Source organism: Natator depressus, chromosome 2 (genome assembly GCF_965152275.1).
Source record: "Natator depressus isolate rNatDep1 chromosome 2, rNatDep2.hap1, whole genome shotgun sequence".
Lineage (NCBI taxonomy): Eukaryota > Metazoa > Chordata > Testudines > Cheloniidae > Natator > Natator depressus.
Genome location: NC_134235.1, coordinates 241,509,117 through 241,524,110, shown reverse-complemented (window position 1 = coordinate 241,524,110; position 14,994 = coordinate 241,509,117). Strand labels below are relative to the sequence as shown.

The following is a 14,994-nucleotide window of genomic DNA, read 5'->3' as shown; positions in this document are numbered from 1 at the left end:
TAATGGAATGAACACAAGCAACACATCTCGAAGAACAGTTACGAAAGGCAGGTAAGCATTTTTTCTACAAGTGCTTGCTCATGTCGATTCCATGTTAGGTCACTCACTAGCAGTATCCACGGAGGTGGGCTTGGAGTTCACAGCTTAGCGGCTTGCAGTACTTCCCTACTGAAGCTAGCATCGTCCCAGGCCTGCTGGGAAAGAGCACAGTGGGACGTAAAAGTGTGGATGGATGACCAGGTGGCTGCCCTACAGATGCCCTGGATAGGCAGCCAAGGAGGCCTGCGCCCTGGTAGAGTTGGTGGTGACAATCACCGGGTGTGGCACCTTTGCTTGGTTGTAGCAGAAGCAAATGCAGGCAGTGATCCAAGAAGAAATTCTTTGAGTGGATATTGGGTAACATTTCATCCTGTCTGCCACAGCGATGAACAACTGTGTCGACTTACAGAATGACTTGGTCCTATCCACGTAGGAGGCCAGAGCCTTCCTGACATCCAGGGTGTGTAGTCTGTGCTCCTCTTCTGACTTATGCAGCTTGGAAATAAGACCGGTAAGTAAATGTCCTGGCTCGAATGAAACAGACTACTTTAGGAAGAAAAGCCAGGTGCGGCCTTAGCTGGACCCTGTCCTTCTAGAAGGTCATGTACGGTGGCTCTGAGGTGAGCACCTGAACCTCAGATACCGGGAGGGCTGACGTCATCGCAACCAGGAATGAGACCTTTCAGGAGAAAACAGGAAGCCAGGGGCTCAAAGGGAGGATCTGTGAGCTGAGACAGCACCAGATACAAGTCCCACTGAGGGACGGGATCTCTGACTTGCGGGTAGAGGCCACTCCAGGCCCTTAAGGAATCTGGCCGTGATATCCTAAGCAAAAACAGACTTACCCTGCAATGGCAGGTGAAAGGCTGAGATAGCTGCTAGATGGACCTTGATCGTTGAGAGGGACAAGCCCTGGAGCTTGAGACGCAGGAGGTAGTCCAGAATAAGCTTCAGCGAAGCCCACTCAGGATGAACATCTTTGTCCACAATTCAACAGGTGAAGTCTCTCTATTTGGCCATATAGGTTGCGCTGGTGGAGGACTTCCTGCTTCCCAAACAGAACGCACTGAATCTCCGCCAAGCGCTGCTGCTCCTGTGTGTTTAACAATGCAGTCGCCAAGCCATCAAATATAGTGTCGCCAGGTTGGGGTGCAGAAGACTGCCACGGTTCTGGGACAACAGGTCCAACCTGAATGGTAGCTGGAATGGGGTTGCTACCAAGAGGCCCAGCAGGATGCGGAACCAGTGTTGGTATGGCCACGCTGATGCTATGAGGATGATCCTCTCCCTGTCCTGTTTGATCTACATGAGGACCCTGGGCAGCAACAGTACAGGAGGGAAGGCATACATCAGATCCCCCGACCATGGGAGCAGAAAGGCATAAGACAGGGCTCCTCCTCCAATCGAGCTGAAGACGGGGCACTTCCTGTTCTGCCTGGACGCGAACAAGTCCACCGGGGAGTTCCCCGCCTGCGGAAGATGGAGCTGACCACCTCTGGATGAAGGGACTACTTGTGGAGAGATGAGAACGTCCTGCTGAGGCAATCTGCCAACATGTTCTTGGACCCTGAAAGGTGAGCAGTTACGAGATGGATATTGTACTGTAGACAGAAGTCCCAGAGACAGATGGCTTCCTGGCAAAGGGCCGATGACCTGGCTCTGCCCTGCTTGTTGATACAGAAAACTGTAGCCGTGTTGTTTGTCAGGACCTGGACCACCCTGTCTTGTATACAAAGGTAGAAAGACCCTGAGTTCCCTGACATTGATATGAAGGGAACGACCGAGACTGGACCAATGGCCTTGAATGTTGAGAGCGCCCAGGTGGGCTCCCCAGCCCAGGTCTGAGGTATCGGAGACAAGGGTCACCAATGAGGCCGGGGCCATGAAGGGAACACTTTCCAACACCGATGAGGGACACCAGTACACTGTCTGGAATCCTGACCACCTGGTCCCTGCTGTGCCGGTTGGGGACACAGACTGACACCAGCCACACCTGGAGAGGTCTGAGGGGGAGTCGTGCGTGCCAGACCATGTAAGTACACGCTGCAACGTGGCCCAGCAGCCTCAGGCACGCGTGGGTGGTGGTGAGCAGGTGGGCTCACACGCCCGTAATGCGGTCTGCCATGGCTTGGAATTGAGACTTGGGGAGGAAGGCCCTGGCCCAAGTGGAGTTGAGGACGGCTCCGATGAACTCCATGCATTGTACCAGGGTTAAGGTTGATTTTTTCTCGTTTATTATCAAACCCAGGTCTTGACAGGTGGAACAGACCAGGTTGAGATGCCTCCGCACCTGATCCGCAGACCGACCCTTTATCAACCAGTCGTCAAGGTACAGGTATATTTGGACTCCCCGACGTCTCAGGTAAGTAGTCACTGGAGCTATACATTTTGTGCATACCCTCTGAGCTGATGAAAGACCAAAGGGCATCGCCGTAAACGGAAATGGTGCTGTCCCAACATGAAGCGGATGAAGCGCCGGTGCCCTGGAAAGATGGAAGCATGCGTCCTTTAAATGGAGGGTGGTGAACCAGTCTCCCAGATCCAGGAAGGGGATTAGGGAGAGCAGGGAGACCATGCGAAACTTCAGCTTCTGGAGTTATGTGTTGAGGCAACACAGGTCTAGGCTGGGTCTGAGGCCCCCTTTGGAATCAGGAAGGGGCGGGAGTAGAATCCTCTGCCTTCCAGGTTCTAAGGAATCTTTTCCATTGCCCCCAGGCACAGGAGGTTTTCGACCTCCTGAACGAGGAGTTGCTCATGAGAAGGGTCCCCAAAGAGGGACGGGGAAGGGTGTGGTCGGCTGTAAACTTCAGGGTGTAGCCCGAAGAAACTGTATCTAGCACCCAGCAGTCCGAGGTGACACGGGGTGAGGCTGACCAGAAAGTGCGGAGGCAGTTGAGGAAAGGGAGGGTTGGATCCAGTACCTGGCTGGGGCGCTGTCCTCGAGCACACCCTCAAAATGACTGCTGGCCTCCCTGACTTCTGAGAGGGTCAGGTTGAGCAGCCAGGCGGGAAGAGAACAGGTAACGTCTCTTAAGCCCTTTGTCCTTGCCCTTGCTTCTGTAGGAGCCAGACTTGGGAGCCCTCCAGGGCCTAGATTGCGTTGGAGGAGGAAGTGGCGGAGGGTGGAACGGCTTCGTGGACTGCTGAGGGGTGTGCAAACCCAGGGAATGGAGGGTGGCTCAGGAGTCCTTGAGCCCATGGAGCCTAGAGTCAGTTAGCTCAGAAAAGAGCCCTGAACTGCCAAATGGGATCCTGTATCATGGTAGGCATCTCCTGGGACAGCCCAGACGCCTGCAAACAGGAGCTACGTCACAACCACCAAGGCAGCCGAGTCCATCACATTCCAGGTCATCTGGAGGAATCCCTGGGCCACCACCATGCTTTTGCTCACCAATTCAGTGAACTCTTGGGCATGATCCTGTGGGAGGGCCTCTGTGAAGTTACTGAGGAAGTCCCACAGGTTAAAAGTTATAATCACTAGGCCATGCTGGAACGTTAAAGACCCTAAACCAATGGTGGGCAACCTGAGGCCCACGGCCTGCCAGGGTAATCGGCTGGTGGGCCACGAGACAGTTTGTTTACACTGACCATCCGCAGGCATGGCCGCCTGCAGCTCCCAGTGGCCACGGTTTGCCTGGGACAGTCAATGTCAACAAACGGTCTCATGGCCTGCCAGCTGATTACCCTGATGGGCCGCGTGCAACCCACGGGTTGCCCACCACTGCCCTAAACTGTAAGCTGGTTGTCTAATAAATTTCTCTCCCGAAAAAGTCGAATCTCTTGGCCTCCTTAGTTTTGGGCCTTCTGCTGGGGTGGCCCAGTCCGTCCCTTTCATTCACCACAGGGGGATGAATATACAGATACTCAAAGCTCTTTGCAGGGACATAGGGCATGGCTACACTTGCAGATGTAGAGTGCCGGCAGTTAAACCAGCCCTTGGAGACCGCAGCAGGGAAAGCACTGCTGTGTGTTCACACTGTCAGCTGCCAGTGCAGTGGCGTGGCCACATTAGCAGCTCTTGCAATGCCACAGAGAGCAGTGCATTGTGGTAGCTAACCCAGTGTGCAAGTGGCTGCAGCATGCTTTTCAAATCAGGGAAGGGGGGTGGTGGAGTGTGACAAAGAGTGTGTTGTGTGTATGTTGGGGAAGAGACTGTTTTGGGGGGCAGAGTGTGTCAGCATGCTATCTTGTAAGTTCAGACAGCAGCAGAGGGAAAGGGAAAACCCCAACATCAGCCCCTACACCTCTTTCACACACACTCGCCTGCCTCTGCAGCAGGGGCATTCCACAGTAATGGTTTGCTTTGTCCTGGAGCAGATAAGCATGCCGGCTGTCAGAAACGAAGCTTTGAAAGGGGAGACGCATGCCTGCAGCCGAGTTCAAAACAATGAGAAGAGTGGCCACTTGACTTTCAGGGATTATGGGACGTTTCCGGAGACCAATCACAGTGCCGTAATACAACATGTTGTCCATACGGGCACCTGGGCGTTTCAGCCAGGGCGCAGCAAGCTTTATGCTTCTTGTGGAGGTAGATTACTAGGAGCGCTCCAGCTGCAGAGTCCAGGCGCGATACATGCCTTGCCAGTGTGTACACCTCAGGAGTTATGGCTCCCGTGGGTGATTTAATGCGCTCTAACTTGCAAGTGTAGCCAAGGCCATAGTATTTCGTTTCTGCTTCCTTGGATGTTGGCGGAATAGATGAGGATGTTTGCCACACCAACCTGGCTATTTTGATCACCCCTGGGTGGACAGGCAATGCCATTTTTGCCAGTGTGGTGGCAGAGATGACACTGAAGAGGTCTTCTGCCTCTTAAACTCTCTCTTTGATTTCAAAGCCCAGATTCTCTGCCACCCATTTAAGAAGGGCCTGGTGCGCCTTAAAATTGTCTGGGGGGACTGCTGTTGTGGGAGGGTCCGGCCACCACCTACTCTGGGGACGATGATGACGACAACTGAGTGGCTTGAGGGATGGTGTCACCCCCTTCTTTGTCAGGGGAGGGTTCTCTTGGCACCAGAGTACGGGGCGTGGGTTCTGCCTCAATGCCATGCTCCAATTGTGGCACAGGTGGCACCTCAGCTGGCTTGTCCGATGTGGCCAGGGAGGGCTGGGAGTACCGGACCAGCATCACCGGCATCCCTTATGGATTCCAGTACTGCCCCTGGCTCTGCACAGTGCCGTCCCCACAGCTCCCATTGGCTGCGATTTCTGGCCAATGGGAGCTGCAGAGCTGGCGCTAAGGGTGGGGGCAGTGTGAGGCATTTCCTTGATCGCCCTGCGCCTACAGGCCAGTCGCTTCTGGGAGCTGACTGTACTTTTAACAACCTGGCAACCCTAGCTTCCCCCCCGCAGTAGGGCAAGCTAGAGTTCGCGGCTCCAGCCCCACAGGGTGGGAGGGGGACAAGGGAGGAGAAGGGCGCCAAGGCTCAGGGCTTCTGGCCCATGGCGTGGAAACTTGCTGCAGGTCAGATGAAATGAAGCAGCAGGTAGGATTCGACCCACAGGCTGTAGGTTCCCCACCCCTAGCTTAAAGTATTCTTTTTGCCATTTTATTAAACATTTACAGATATTAAGAATCAAGACTATGCAATTTGTTAGCAACTATAAAGTGTGCACATTTATTACACAATAAACAACAAGCTAATGCCTTCTGCTTTATGTATAGTCACAACAGGAAATATTGTTACTCCATTCCTTGATTAAGGATTCAATAGCTAGTTACACACAGTGTACCTAACCTTTTGAATATGCAAACTCTTGATTCAGAAAAGAATAATTATAGGCATGTAATTAAATCCTTACTCAGGAGACTGGGATGGGGAAGGAGACCTTTCAAATGTCCCAGACAGAGCAGGAGATGCTGGCAACAATGGCTCTCGAGGAATTCCTGAAGGAATAGTGTTTGTACTTGCATCCACATTTAGGTTCTAAAAAAACAAAACCGTATGTTTAAGCAGAAGTGTTAGGACTTCCCTTGTTCTTGCAAAGGAACAAGAAAACTACATGATTTACATATTAATTTATAGTGAACAGCCACAGATCAACAGGCTAGTGCTGAAAATAAAGGAAGCTAAGTTACCTCGGGGGGGGGGGGGGGAGGAGGAGGAGATGAAAAGAGCAGCCACGGTTTGACAACAAAGATGGTTCAGTCTCCCAACATCCTTTTCACCTTCAAAAACGTGTTTACTCCTGGGGCTTTGGTCAGACCGATCCAATGGGCACATCAATACTTGGGATCCAACAGTAGGATCCTTACTGAAGTACCTTCTTGTGTAGCAATTTGGAACCAATGACACTGTGAAAAGGTGCTGTTCTTGGGCTCTGTCCCAAAAGCCTAATTTTTTAGCTGGTGAAGCTTGTTTCAATGCCTTTTAACAGGGCACCTTGACAACAGGATCACTTCTTTCAACTTGGTATTTTGCAAAGGCAAGTTCTCTTGAAGTGTCTCATGGGCTTCAGTACCTTTATGAGAAGAGCATGTTGGCATCACAGCCTTTAGAGGAGTGCTCTTACCCAAGACCTAAAGGGCCCTTTTCACACCCATCTGAAGTGGGACTGACCACTGAATACGAAAAACACCTTAAAATTTTCCACTGCCCAAAAGACTGATCCTTCCTCCTGGTTAAGGCCTAAGAGGATCTAGACATACTAAAATCCAAATAGTTGCAAAATTAAAAGAGAAGCTTTACCCATGCTAAAAACCAGCTCTAACAACAAAACCAATTAAAAGTATTAGATTTGTCCATCAAAGAAGACAGAAGGGAGAGGTTGGCTCTGTGACCATTTTTGCAAGCAGAGAAGTGAAGCAAGGGGAGCAGTGTGTGAGTGTGAACAGGAGAATTTTTTTGTCCTCCAACTACCACTCAAAATTGGTTCCATGTTGATGTGGCTAGGCATGAGATCCCTACAGTGGGGTCTGTGGATAGGCAATTCCATGAAGGTGAACAGTAATCCGTGAGGCAGTTATGATTCAGACCACATACTAACTATGTTCAGTTTCTCCAAACTGAATCAGAGACTTACACTTTGGTGAAAACGAAATCATGAGCAGCTGCATGCAGCACGTACATAGTTGGTGTTTAGAAATTAACTAGAAGAGAGTACCACTCTGCACCCACAGTTAAGTGGGTAAAGGCTTGATCCTGCAAGGTACTGAACATCCTGGCCCAAATCCAGCACACCACTTACGCACATACTTAATTATAGGAGTAGTCTCGATAGAAGCATATGATGGATTTGGGCTTGAGTGCTCAACTCCTTGCATGACTGAGCCCTAAAATTTCATGTTTATAGATCAGAGACACAATGCGGATGACGTAATATCTTTTATTGGACCAACTTCTGGTGGTGCAAGAGACAAGCTTATGCAGCGCTCTTCTAAAACACAGTTTCCCAAACTATATTTGGGGGGGGGTGGGGGGGAGTATGGTGCATGATCAGCGAAGGACCGAATATCTAGGTTCCGTTCCTGTCTTTTACATAAAAACATAAGAGCGGCCATACTGGGTCAGACCAAAGGTCCATCTAGCCCAGTATCCTGCCTTCTGACAGTGGCCCATGCCAGGTGCCCCAGAGGGAATGAACAGAACAGGTAATCATCAAGTGATGCATACTCTCTTGCCCATTCCCAGCTTCTGGCAAACAGAGGCTAGGGACACCATCCCTGTCCATCCTAGCTAACAGCCATTGATGGACCTATCCTCCACAAACTTACGTAGTTCTTTTGTGAACCCTGTTATAGTCTTGGCCTTCACAACATCCTCTGGCAAAGAGTTTCAAAGACAGACTGTGCGTTGTGTGAAAAAATACTTCCTTTTGTTTTAAATTTGCTACCTATTAATTTCATTTGGTGACCCCTAGTTCTTGCGTTTTGAGAAGGAGTAAATAACACTTCCTTATTTACTTTCTCCACACCAATCATGATTTTAGACCTCTATCATATCCCCCCTTTGTAATCTTTTTTCCAAGCTGAAAAGTTCCAGTCTTATTAATCTCTCCTCATATGGAAGCCATTCTCTACCTCTAATAATTTTTGTTGCCCTTTTCTGAACCTTTTCCAATTCCAATATATCTTTTTTTTGAGATGGGGCAACCACTTCTGCATGTAGTATTCAAGATGTGGGCATACCATGAATTTATAGAGGCAATATGATATTTTCGGTCTTATTATCTATCCCTTTCTTAATGATTCCCAATATTCTGTTCACTTTGACACACTGAGCGGATGTTTTCAGAGAATGATCCACAATGACTCCAAGATCTCTTTCTTGAGTGTTAACAGCTAATTTAGTCCAACATTTTATACGTCTAGTTGGGATTATGTTTTCCAATGTGCATTACTTTGCATTTATCAACATTAAATTGATAAATTTTGTTGCCCAGTCACCCAGTTTTGAGAGATCCTCTGGTAGCTCTTCGCAGTCTGCCTAGGACTTAACTATCTTGAGTAGTTTTGCATCATCAGCAAATTTCACCACCTCCCTGTTCACCCCTTTTTCCAGATCACTTATCAATATGAGTACTTGTGGCACCTTAGAGACTAACCAATTTATTTGAGCATAAGCTTTCGTGAGCTACAGCTCACTTCATCGGATGCTTATGCTCAAATAAATTGGTTAGTCTCTAAGGTGCCACAAGTACTCCTGTTCTTTTTGCAAATACAGACTAACACTGCTGTTACTCTGAAACTTATCAATATGTTGAATAGGACCAGTCCTAGTACAGACCTCTGGGGGACACCACTATTTACCTCTCTTCAACTGATTTGTGTAACCTGGTTTGAATAAACCTCTGCATATGGTCGCCCATCTGTAAAATAAGGATAGTAATACTTGCCTACTTCAGAGGGCTATTGTGAAGCTTGGAGGAAAAAATGCTATGAAATCCTGAGATGAAAAGCAGAAAGTATCATCTAGGAATCCCCACTTTAAACTCTGTTGAGGACGCCCACAATACCCTACAGGGTGGAATCAAACTCCCTTGGAAGCCAAATCAATGAGACCCCATTCATTCTCAAGTGGCAATGCTCAGGGTCAAACCCTCTTTTCCAAATATGAGTACATGCACAATGTAGCAGAAACCAGAAACAGGAGTTCAGAGTCCAAGGCAAACTCCTCACCCAATGTAGCAATAGACTGTGCTGTCACGAGACCACCCTGGCCTAACCAAATTAGAGCTGCCCTTGTAGAAGAGTGGAGACTTGTTATATTTGAGTAAAGAAGATATGAATCTTTAAGAGTTAAAACAGGTAAAATTTCCAAGAGACTATGGGCCAGATCCTTAAATATGGCCAAAATGCAGAGACTACAAATTGGTGGAAAAGTGTGTGTGTGTGGCGGTGGGGAGAAGGAGAAGGAGAAGGAAAATGGGTGAAGGTGGCTTAGAAATCACTTTTGCACTGCCCTGGCACTGTTCTGTAAACGGCTATGGCCCTTGTTAGAACCTTAGGGCTTTCTTTAACTGAGACCATTACCAGCATCAGTGGGCAGAAAAATGTAACCAGGGATTGCTATGACATAGGACACTTCCACTATATCCTCTTTACTACCACCATATCAGGGTGGGTGGGAAAGAGGTTGTGGTTGGGGAAGAGAGGGAATGTTGTGTAAGCCCCTTTATGATGCTCTTTACCACTAGTGGGTCATCCTTACACCCCGAGCCAGTTAAACCAGTTTTGTAAATAGTCCACAGCAACCCTCCTGCACCGGAGGATCTGGTTATTTTATAACTGAGAATCAACATACACAATATCGATAAAGTTGCAACTAAACTAAAACTAAAGCAACCAAAATTAAACTGAAGGGTTGGTGGAACAGACTTCCACAACCCAGACTGTTTGATAGTCACTATGGAATTAAATCTGTCTTGGAGAGCACCCTGGGCCCACAGACTGCATTCTTTAGGACTCTGTCCTCTGCACCATCTATGAGCAGCGAGAGAGCGCATCACTCTGAATTACATCTCTAGCTGCATCCTAAAGCACAGTCTGCCAGGTCATTTTGGTGTATTTTTACATTCTCCAACTGATATCACACATCCACTCTTGGATTCAATTGGTTTAGCAATACTTATTATTTCAACTAACAAGCCCAGTGTTTAGAGAGAGAGTTTCCGGGCTCTTTCCTTATATTTCAGAGGCTGAAAATGTGTTTTCCCCACCTGCAACAGTTCTCTAAGTGTTTAAGGGGAGGAAAGAAAAAAAAAAACCAACAACAAATCAAACTATGAGCAAATTGCAGTGTAAGGGTATGTCTACACTACGAAATAAGGTTGATTTTATAGAAGTCAATTTTTAGAATTTGATTTTATACAGTTAATTGTGTATGTCCACACTAAGTGCATTAAGTCAGCAGACTGTGTCCTCACTACCGTGGCTAGCATTGACTTACAGAGCAATGCACTGTGAGCAGCTATCCCATAGTTCCTGCAGTCTCCACTGCCCACTGGAATTCTGGGTTAAGCTCCCAATGCCTGATGGGGCAAAAACTTTGTCACAGGTGGTTTTGGGTACGTCATCGGGCCCCCCTCTCTCCCTCCCTCTGTGAAAGCAAGAGCAGACAATCGTTTCGCACCTTCTTTCCAGGGTCCCGGCCGCTGGCCTCGCTCAGCCCGCTGCCTGCCTGGATGATCGAAACCCCAGGCGGGCAGCGGGCTGAGCAGGGCCGGTGGACAGATCCCCAGACCGGCAGCTGGCTGGGGCTCCGTCCGCTGGTTCCTGCCAGCCAGGGTCCCGGCTGCCGGCTCCTCTCAGCCCACTGCTATGCTTGCCATACCACGGCAAGCATGGAGCCCGCTCAGCTCACATACATCTCCTGGGTGCTGCTGGCAGATACAGTACTGCATTGCTACACAGCAGCAGCTCCTTGCCTTCACAGCAGACAATGCACTAGGACTGATAGCCGTCGTACGTCTCCTGGGTGCTCCTGGCAGACCTCGGTGAGGTCAATCAGGTGTGCCTGGACAGACATGGCTATCCTCCTCTTAGAGCACTGAATGGGAGTGACTCCAGATCATTCTCTTCTTTAAGTTTCGTCTCATGGAGATTCAGTTCTGCATGGAGTATCATGCAAGCTGGAGGCTTCTGCCTCAGGCTGCTCTCCCAGCTGGCAGCACTGCACGGTCGCACCTACCCCAGCCTGCCCCTTGCTCCCACGGCTCATGAAGCCTGGAGAGTAGTAAGGAGCACTTCAACTTGTGAAATGACAAATCCAGAACGAAGGATTGCACTCTATAGGCCACATTAAGATTATTTCAGAGTCCTAGATAGCATTTAGCCCCTATAAAAGGCTTCATAAAAATTTTCCCCCGCCCCTAACAAAAATGTTAATTTATCAGAGCAGCTGAAAGGGTAAGGAACCCAGGACTATAATTTAGAGAGAGCTTCCATATTATTTAACTCAGAACTGATATAATTCAAAGTAAAATTTCACAGCGCGGTCTGTTCTAAGACTAAAAACGCAGAAGGCGAGTCAGAAAAAGGAACAGGAACCTGTTTCCGCCCAGTTTCAAACCAGGAACCTTTCACGTGTTAGGTGAATGGGATAACCACTAAACTATGGAAACCCAATTTGAACGTATCCCTCGCGTGGTCCCTATTATACTTTATGTAACGTGGGGTTGTATATTAATAGTTTGGTGTGTCACGGGGCTTCTCTTTTTTTTCCCACAGACTTTGCCGAATGCACAGGAATGTTTTCTCTAGCTACAGAAGCTACCTAATGCAATGTCTATATCTATGGCCTTCCTGCTTACAAAGCGGTCATGCCCCTGCCCAAGGCTGAGTGCATGTGACACAGTGACCTGGCTCGGGCAGGATCACTAGTGAGGCACGATACTTTTGCTGTTAAGCAAACACAGCAATTCTTTCCTGGCCTCAACCACTGAATGCCTCCATGCACTAAGCTGTGCCCTATCAGTGCGGGAGGACTGCATGAGCTTGGAAAACATGTCATCGTGAGTGAGTTTTTTCCGCCTTCTAATCTGCGATAACCTCAGGGACGGAGATGATAGGGGGAGCTTAGAAACATTCTGGGGGTACTGCATGGTCACCTGTGCTGCTGAGTTCACCACGCTGGCCAAATCAGGAAATGAAATTCAAAAGTTCTTGGGGCTTTTCCTGTGTACCTGGCTAGTGCATCTGAGTTCAAAGTGCTGTCCAGAGCAGTCACAATGGAGCACTCTGGGATAGCTCCCGGAGGCCAACGCTGTCAAATTGAGTCCACACTACCCCAAATTCGACCCGGCGATGTCGATTTCAGCACTAATCCCCTCGCTGGGGAGGAGTACAGAAATCGATTCTAAGAGCCCTTTAAGTCGACAAAAATGGCTTCATCATGTGGACGGGTGCAGGATTAAATTGATCTAATGCTGCTAAATTCGACTTAAAACTTGTAGTGTAGACCAGGGCTAAGATGATTTTTCACTTAATGCTATCAAAAACGTAACAAGTAGTAACCTGACACAGCTGGGAACATGGAAAAAAGTGCTCTCTGTTTTCGTCACTAGCAACTAATTAGAAATAGTTACTCTGGGGCACCATACACCACACCACCTCAGTTATCCTTCAACACGGAGGGTGCACTCTTGCCAACCAACACTCGGATGAGAATGGAGATGACAGCAAAGGAGTTAGACACAGAACAACTACAGTTTTCCATGACCTAGATAAAAGCATGGTTAAGTTCTACTTGAATTATGTTTTTACTGCATAAACCACTGAATTCGAAACAAGGAGGTATGTAAAGCAGTAAACTCAAACTACTCACTCTTTCCTTTGATGTTCCCATTATGACACTGGACAGTCTGTTTTCAAACAAGTCTTCAGTCTTCAAATTGCCTGCAGCCCCAGGTAATGGAGGGAAGCTGGACAATCCCAATTCAAAGCTAGGAGATGGAGGCTTTGGAGGTGGCGGAGACTGCGTTTGACCTCTCTGTAACAGAAGTGTGACATATTATTAAATCAGACTACAGTTAAGGAAGATTATGGGACTCTGATACAAAACAATTAAGCACCAAAAATAGGAAAGACCAGGGCCTCAATGTTACTCACCATCGGATCCCTGACAAAACTTAATTCTGACTAAAATGTACAATGGGAAGTGAGGAACATAAGCCCTATTTACACACACAAGTTGTACTGCTTTAACTATCCTTGAATAGTTAATGAGTTACGAGTGTGGATATAGTTATTCCAGTAAAACTTATGCCTGTAGAGGAAGGGAAATAAGCTGTATCAGTATAGAGCACCTTTATACGGAGAACTGTCTACACTAGCGGTTATATTGGTGCAACTATTTTGATAAATAAAAATGACATCCCTATCCAAAATAGTGGTACAAAGTCTACTGGTAGACCAGGCCATTTGCTGAACGATATTTGGTAGCTTACTTACGCATGGTCTGTCACAATGCACTGTAGAAATAGAAGCTTATTTCTCCCCACTGAGTCACCATTTTAGTAATTATACGACTTAATACAAAAAGTAGTAAAAATTACATAGCAGAACTCTTTATTATTTGTCCAGGTGGTTTCAGTAAAGAACAAAAACAAAACAAAAGAGGCTCTCTCTCTTCAATGATTTTTTAGAGCTGAAACATATTACAATCAGAGTTCTGACTCATTTTAATAGGGGTTCCCCTTATACCATTGATACTGCATCTGTCCTTGAAATAGATTGCCTGCTATACTTAATGGATGAAGGCAGCCCAAGGTTTTCCAGGACCTTCAGCAGCAGAGATTCCGGACTAAAGCACTGGCAATGCAGCACCCAGGAGTCCAGTCCAGTCAGAATCAAGACTTTTGATGCCAAAGCAGTGGGGTCTGAAGAGCAGCTGCCAACCTTTTTTTTTTTTTTTTAAATATATATTTAAATTGCTTTCTTCTAGAAGCTTGCAGGGATTGTCAGCGTGCGGCTGACTGCATATAAGCAGGACAAACGTACAGCTACAATGATCGGAAGTGTTGCTACTTTGTTTCCGAGACAGGCCATGGTCTTGGTAAACTAGATGCCTCCAAGCAATAATGGTCTTGGACCGTTTCAAAGTCAAAGCACCAGCACATTGTTAGAAATCAGACATTTTCAGAGCCATTACGTGGTGCAGGACTGAATGAGACTTAATAGGTACAAGATCACCTCAAATCTGGGCCTAGAAACAGCTTACAAGGTTTCAGTGGTATCATCCAGACATCAGGGAACTCAGCTGAACAGTTTCCGAGCAGAAGGTGGCCCAGGTCCTATTGGGGGGTTGGTGTCACAAATGCCAGCTTAGCTAGTAAAGCTGATGCTGGACATCTGACGGCAGAATTGGTCAACTGGGCCTGAAGTCACTGCCATGAGCAGGGGTGAATGAGGTGGCTCTCCTGCTCCTGAGGTCGTCCAGACAGTACCTGTGCCTGATGTGTACCATTTCTTCTTTGTTTTTCTAACTAAACAAATCTGTACCAACCTGTCAATCTAAAATGTAAGTAGCAACTAAAAGGACAGAAGAAAAAGAAAGGGAAGCACCAAGGGCACCATCTGCAATCCAAGACCATTGCACATTTGACTGCTAAAAACCAGCTGAAGGGCAGCTGGGCCCATTCTCCCTTTTATACCATCTGAATCTCTAGAAGGGGCTCTAACAGAAACAGACCCTGCTGTCTAGAAAATTCCACAGCTCAATGCCACGAGGCACCAATCCCACAAGTGGGACTATGCAGAGGCCACCTCCTTCAGTGAAGATCTGCAGTAATAATGTAATGAAGGAAAAAATGACTTCATGAAGTTTCACCATCATCTATCAAGAAACTGTGTTGCAACAGTGGTCAAATGGGGTATGACAATGAAGTTTAAAACAAGTGAATTGAGGGAAAGGCTGTGGGTATAAAGTTAAATCAAATCTCAGGTCCCACAACAGAGGGACAGATACTGACAGCTACAGATACTGACTAAAGTTTTTTTTTTGGTGTAAGCCCAAGCT

At 47.6% G+C, this 14,994-nt stretch overlaps 1 protein-coding gene across 1 annotated transcript in view; it reads right to left on the bottom strand.

Moving 5' to 3' along the window:
- The window catches only part of LARP4B (La ribonucleoprotein 4B), a 110,585-nt gene that overhangs the window by 11,408 nt on the left and 84,183 nt on the right, over positions 1 to 14,994 (bottom strand). The window contains exons 14-15 of the mRNA XM_074946252.1: positions 12,802 to 12,966; positions 5,840 to 5,964 (exon numbers count right to left, since the gene is read on the bottom strand). Of these exons, the coding sequence (XP_074802353.1) occupies positions 5,840 to 5,964; positions 12,802 to 12,966 (290 nt within the window). The remainder of the gene's footprint in view (positions 1 to 5,839; positions 5,965 to 12,801; positions 12,967 to 14,994) is intronic.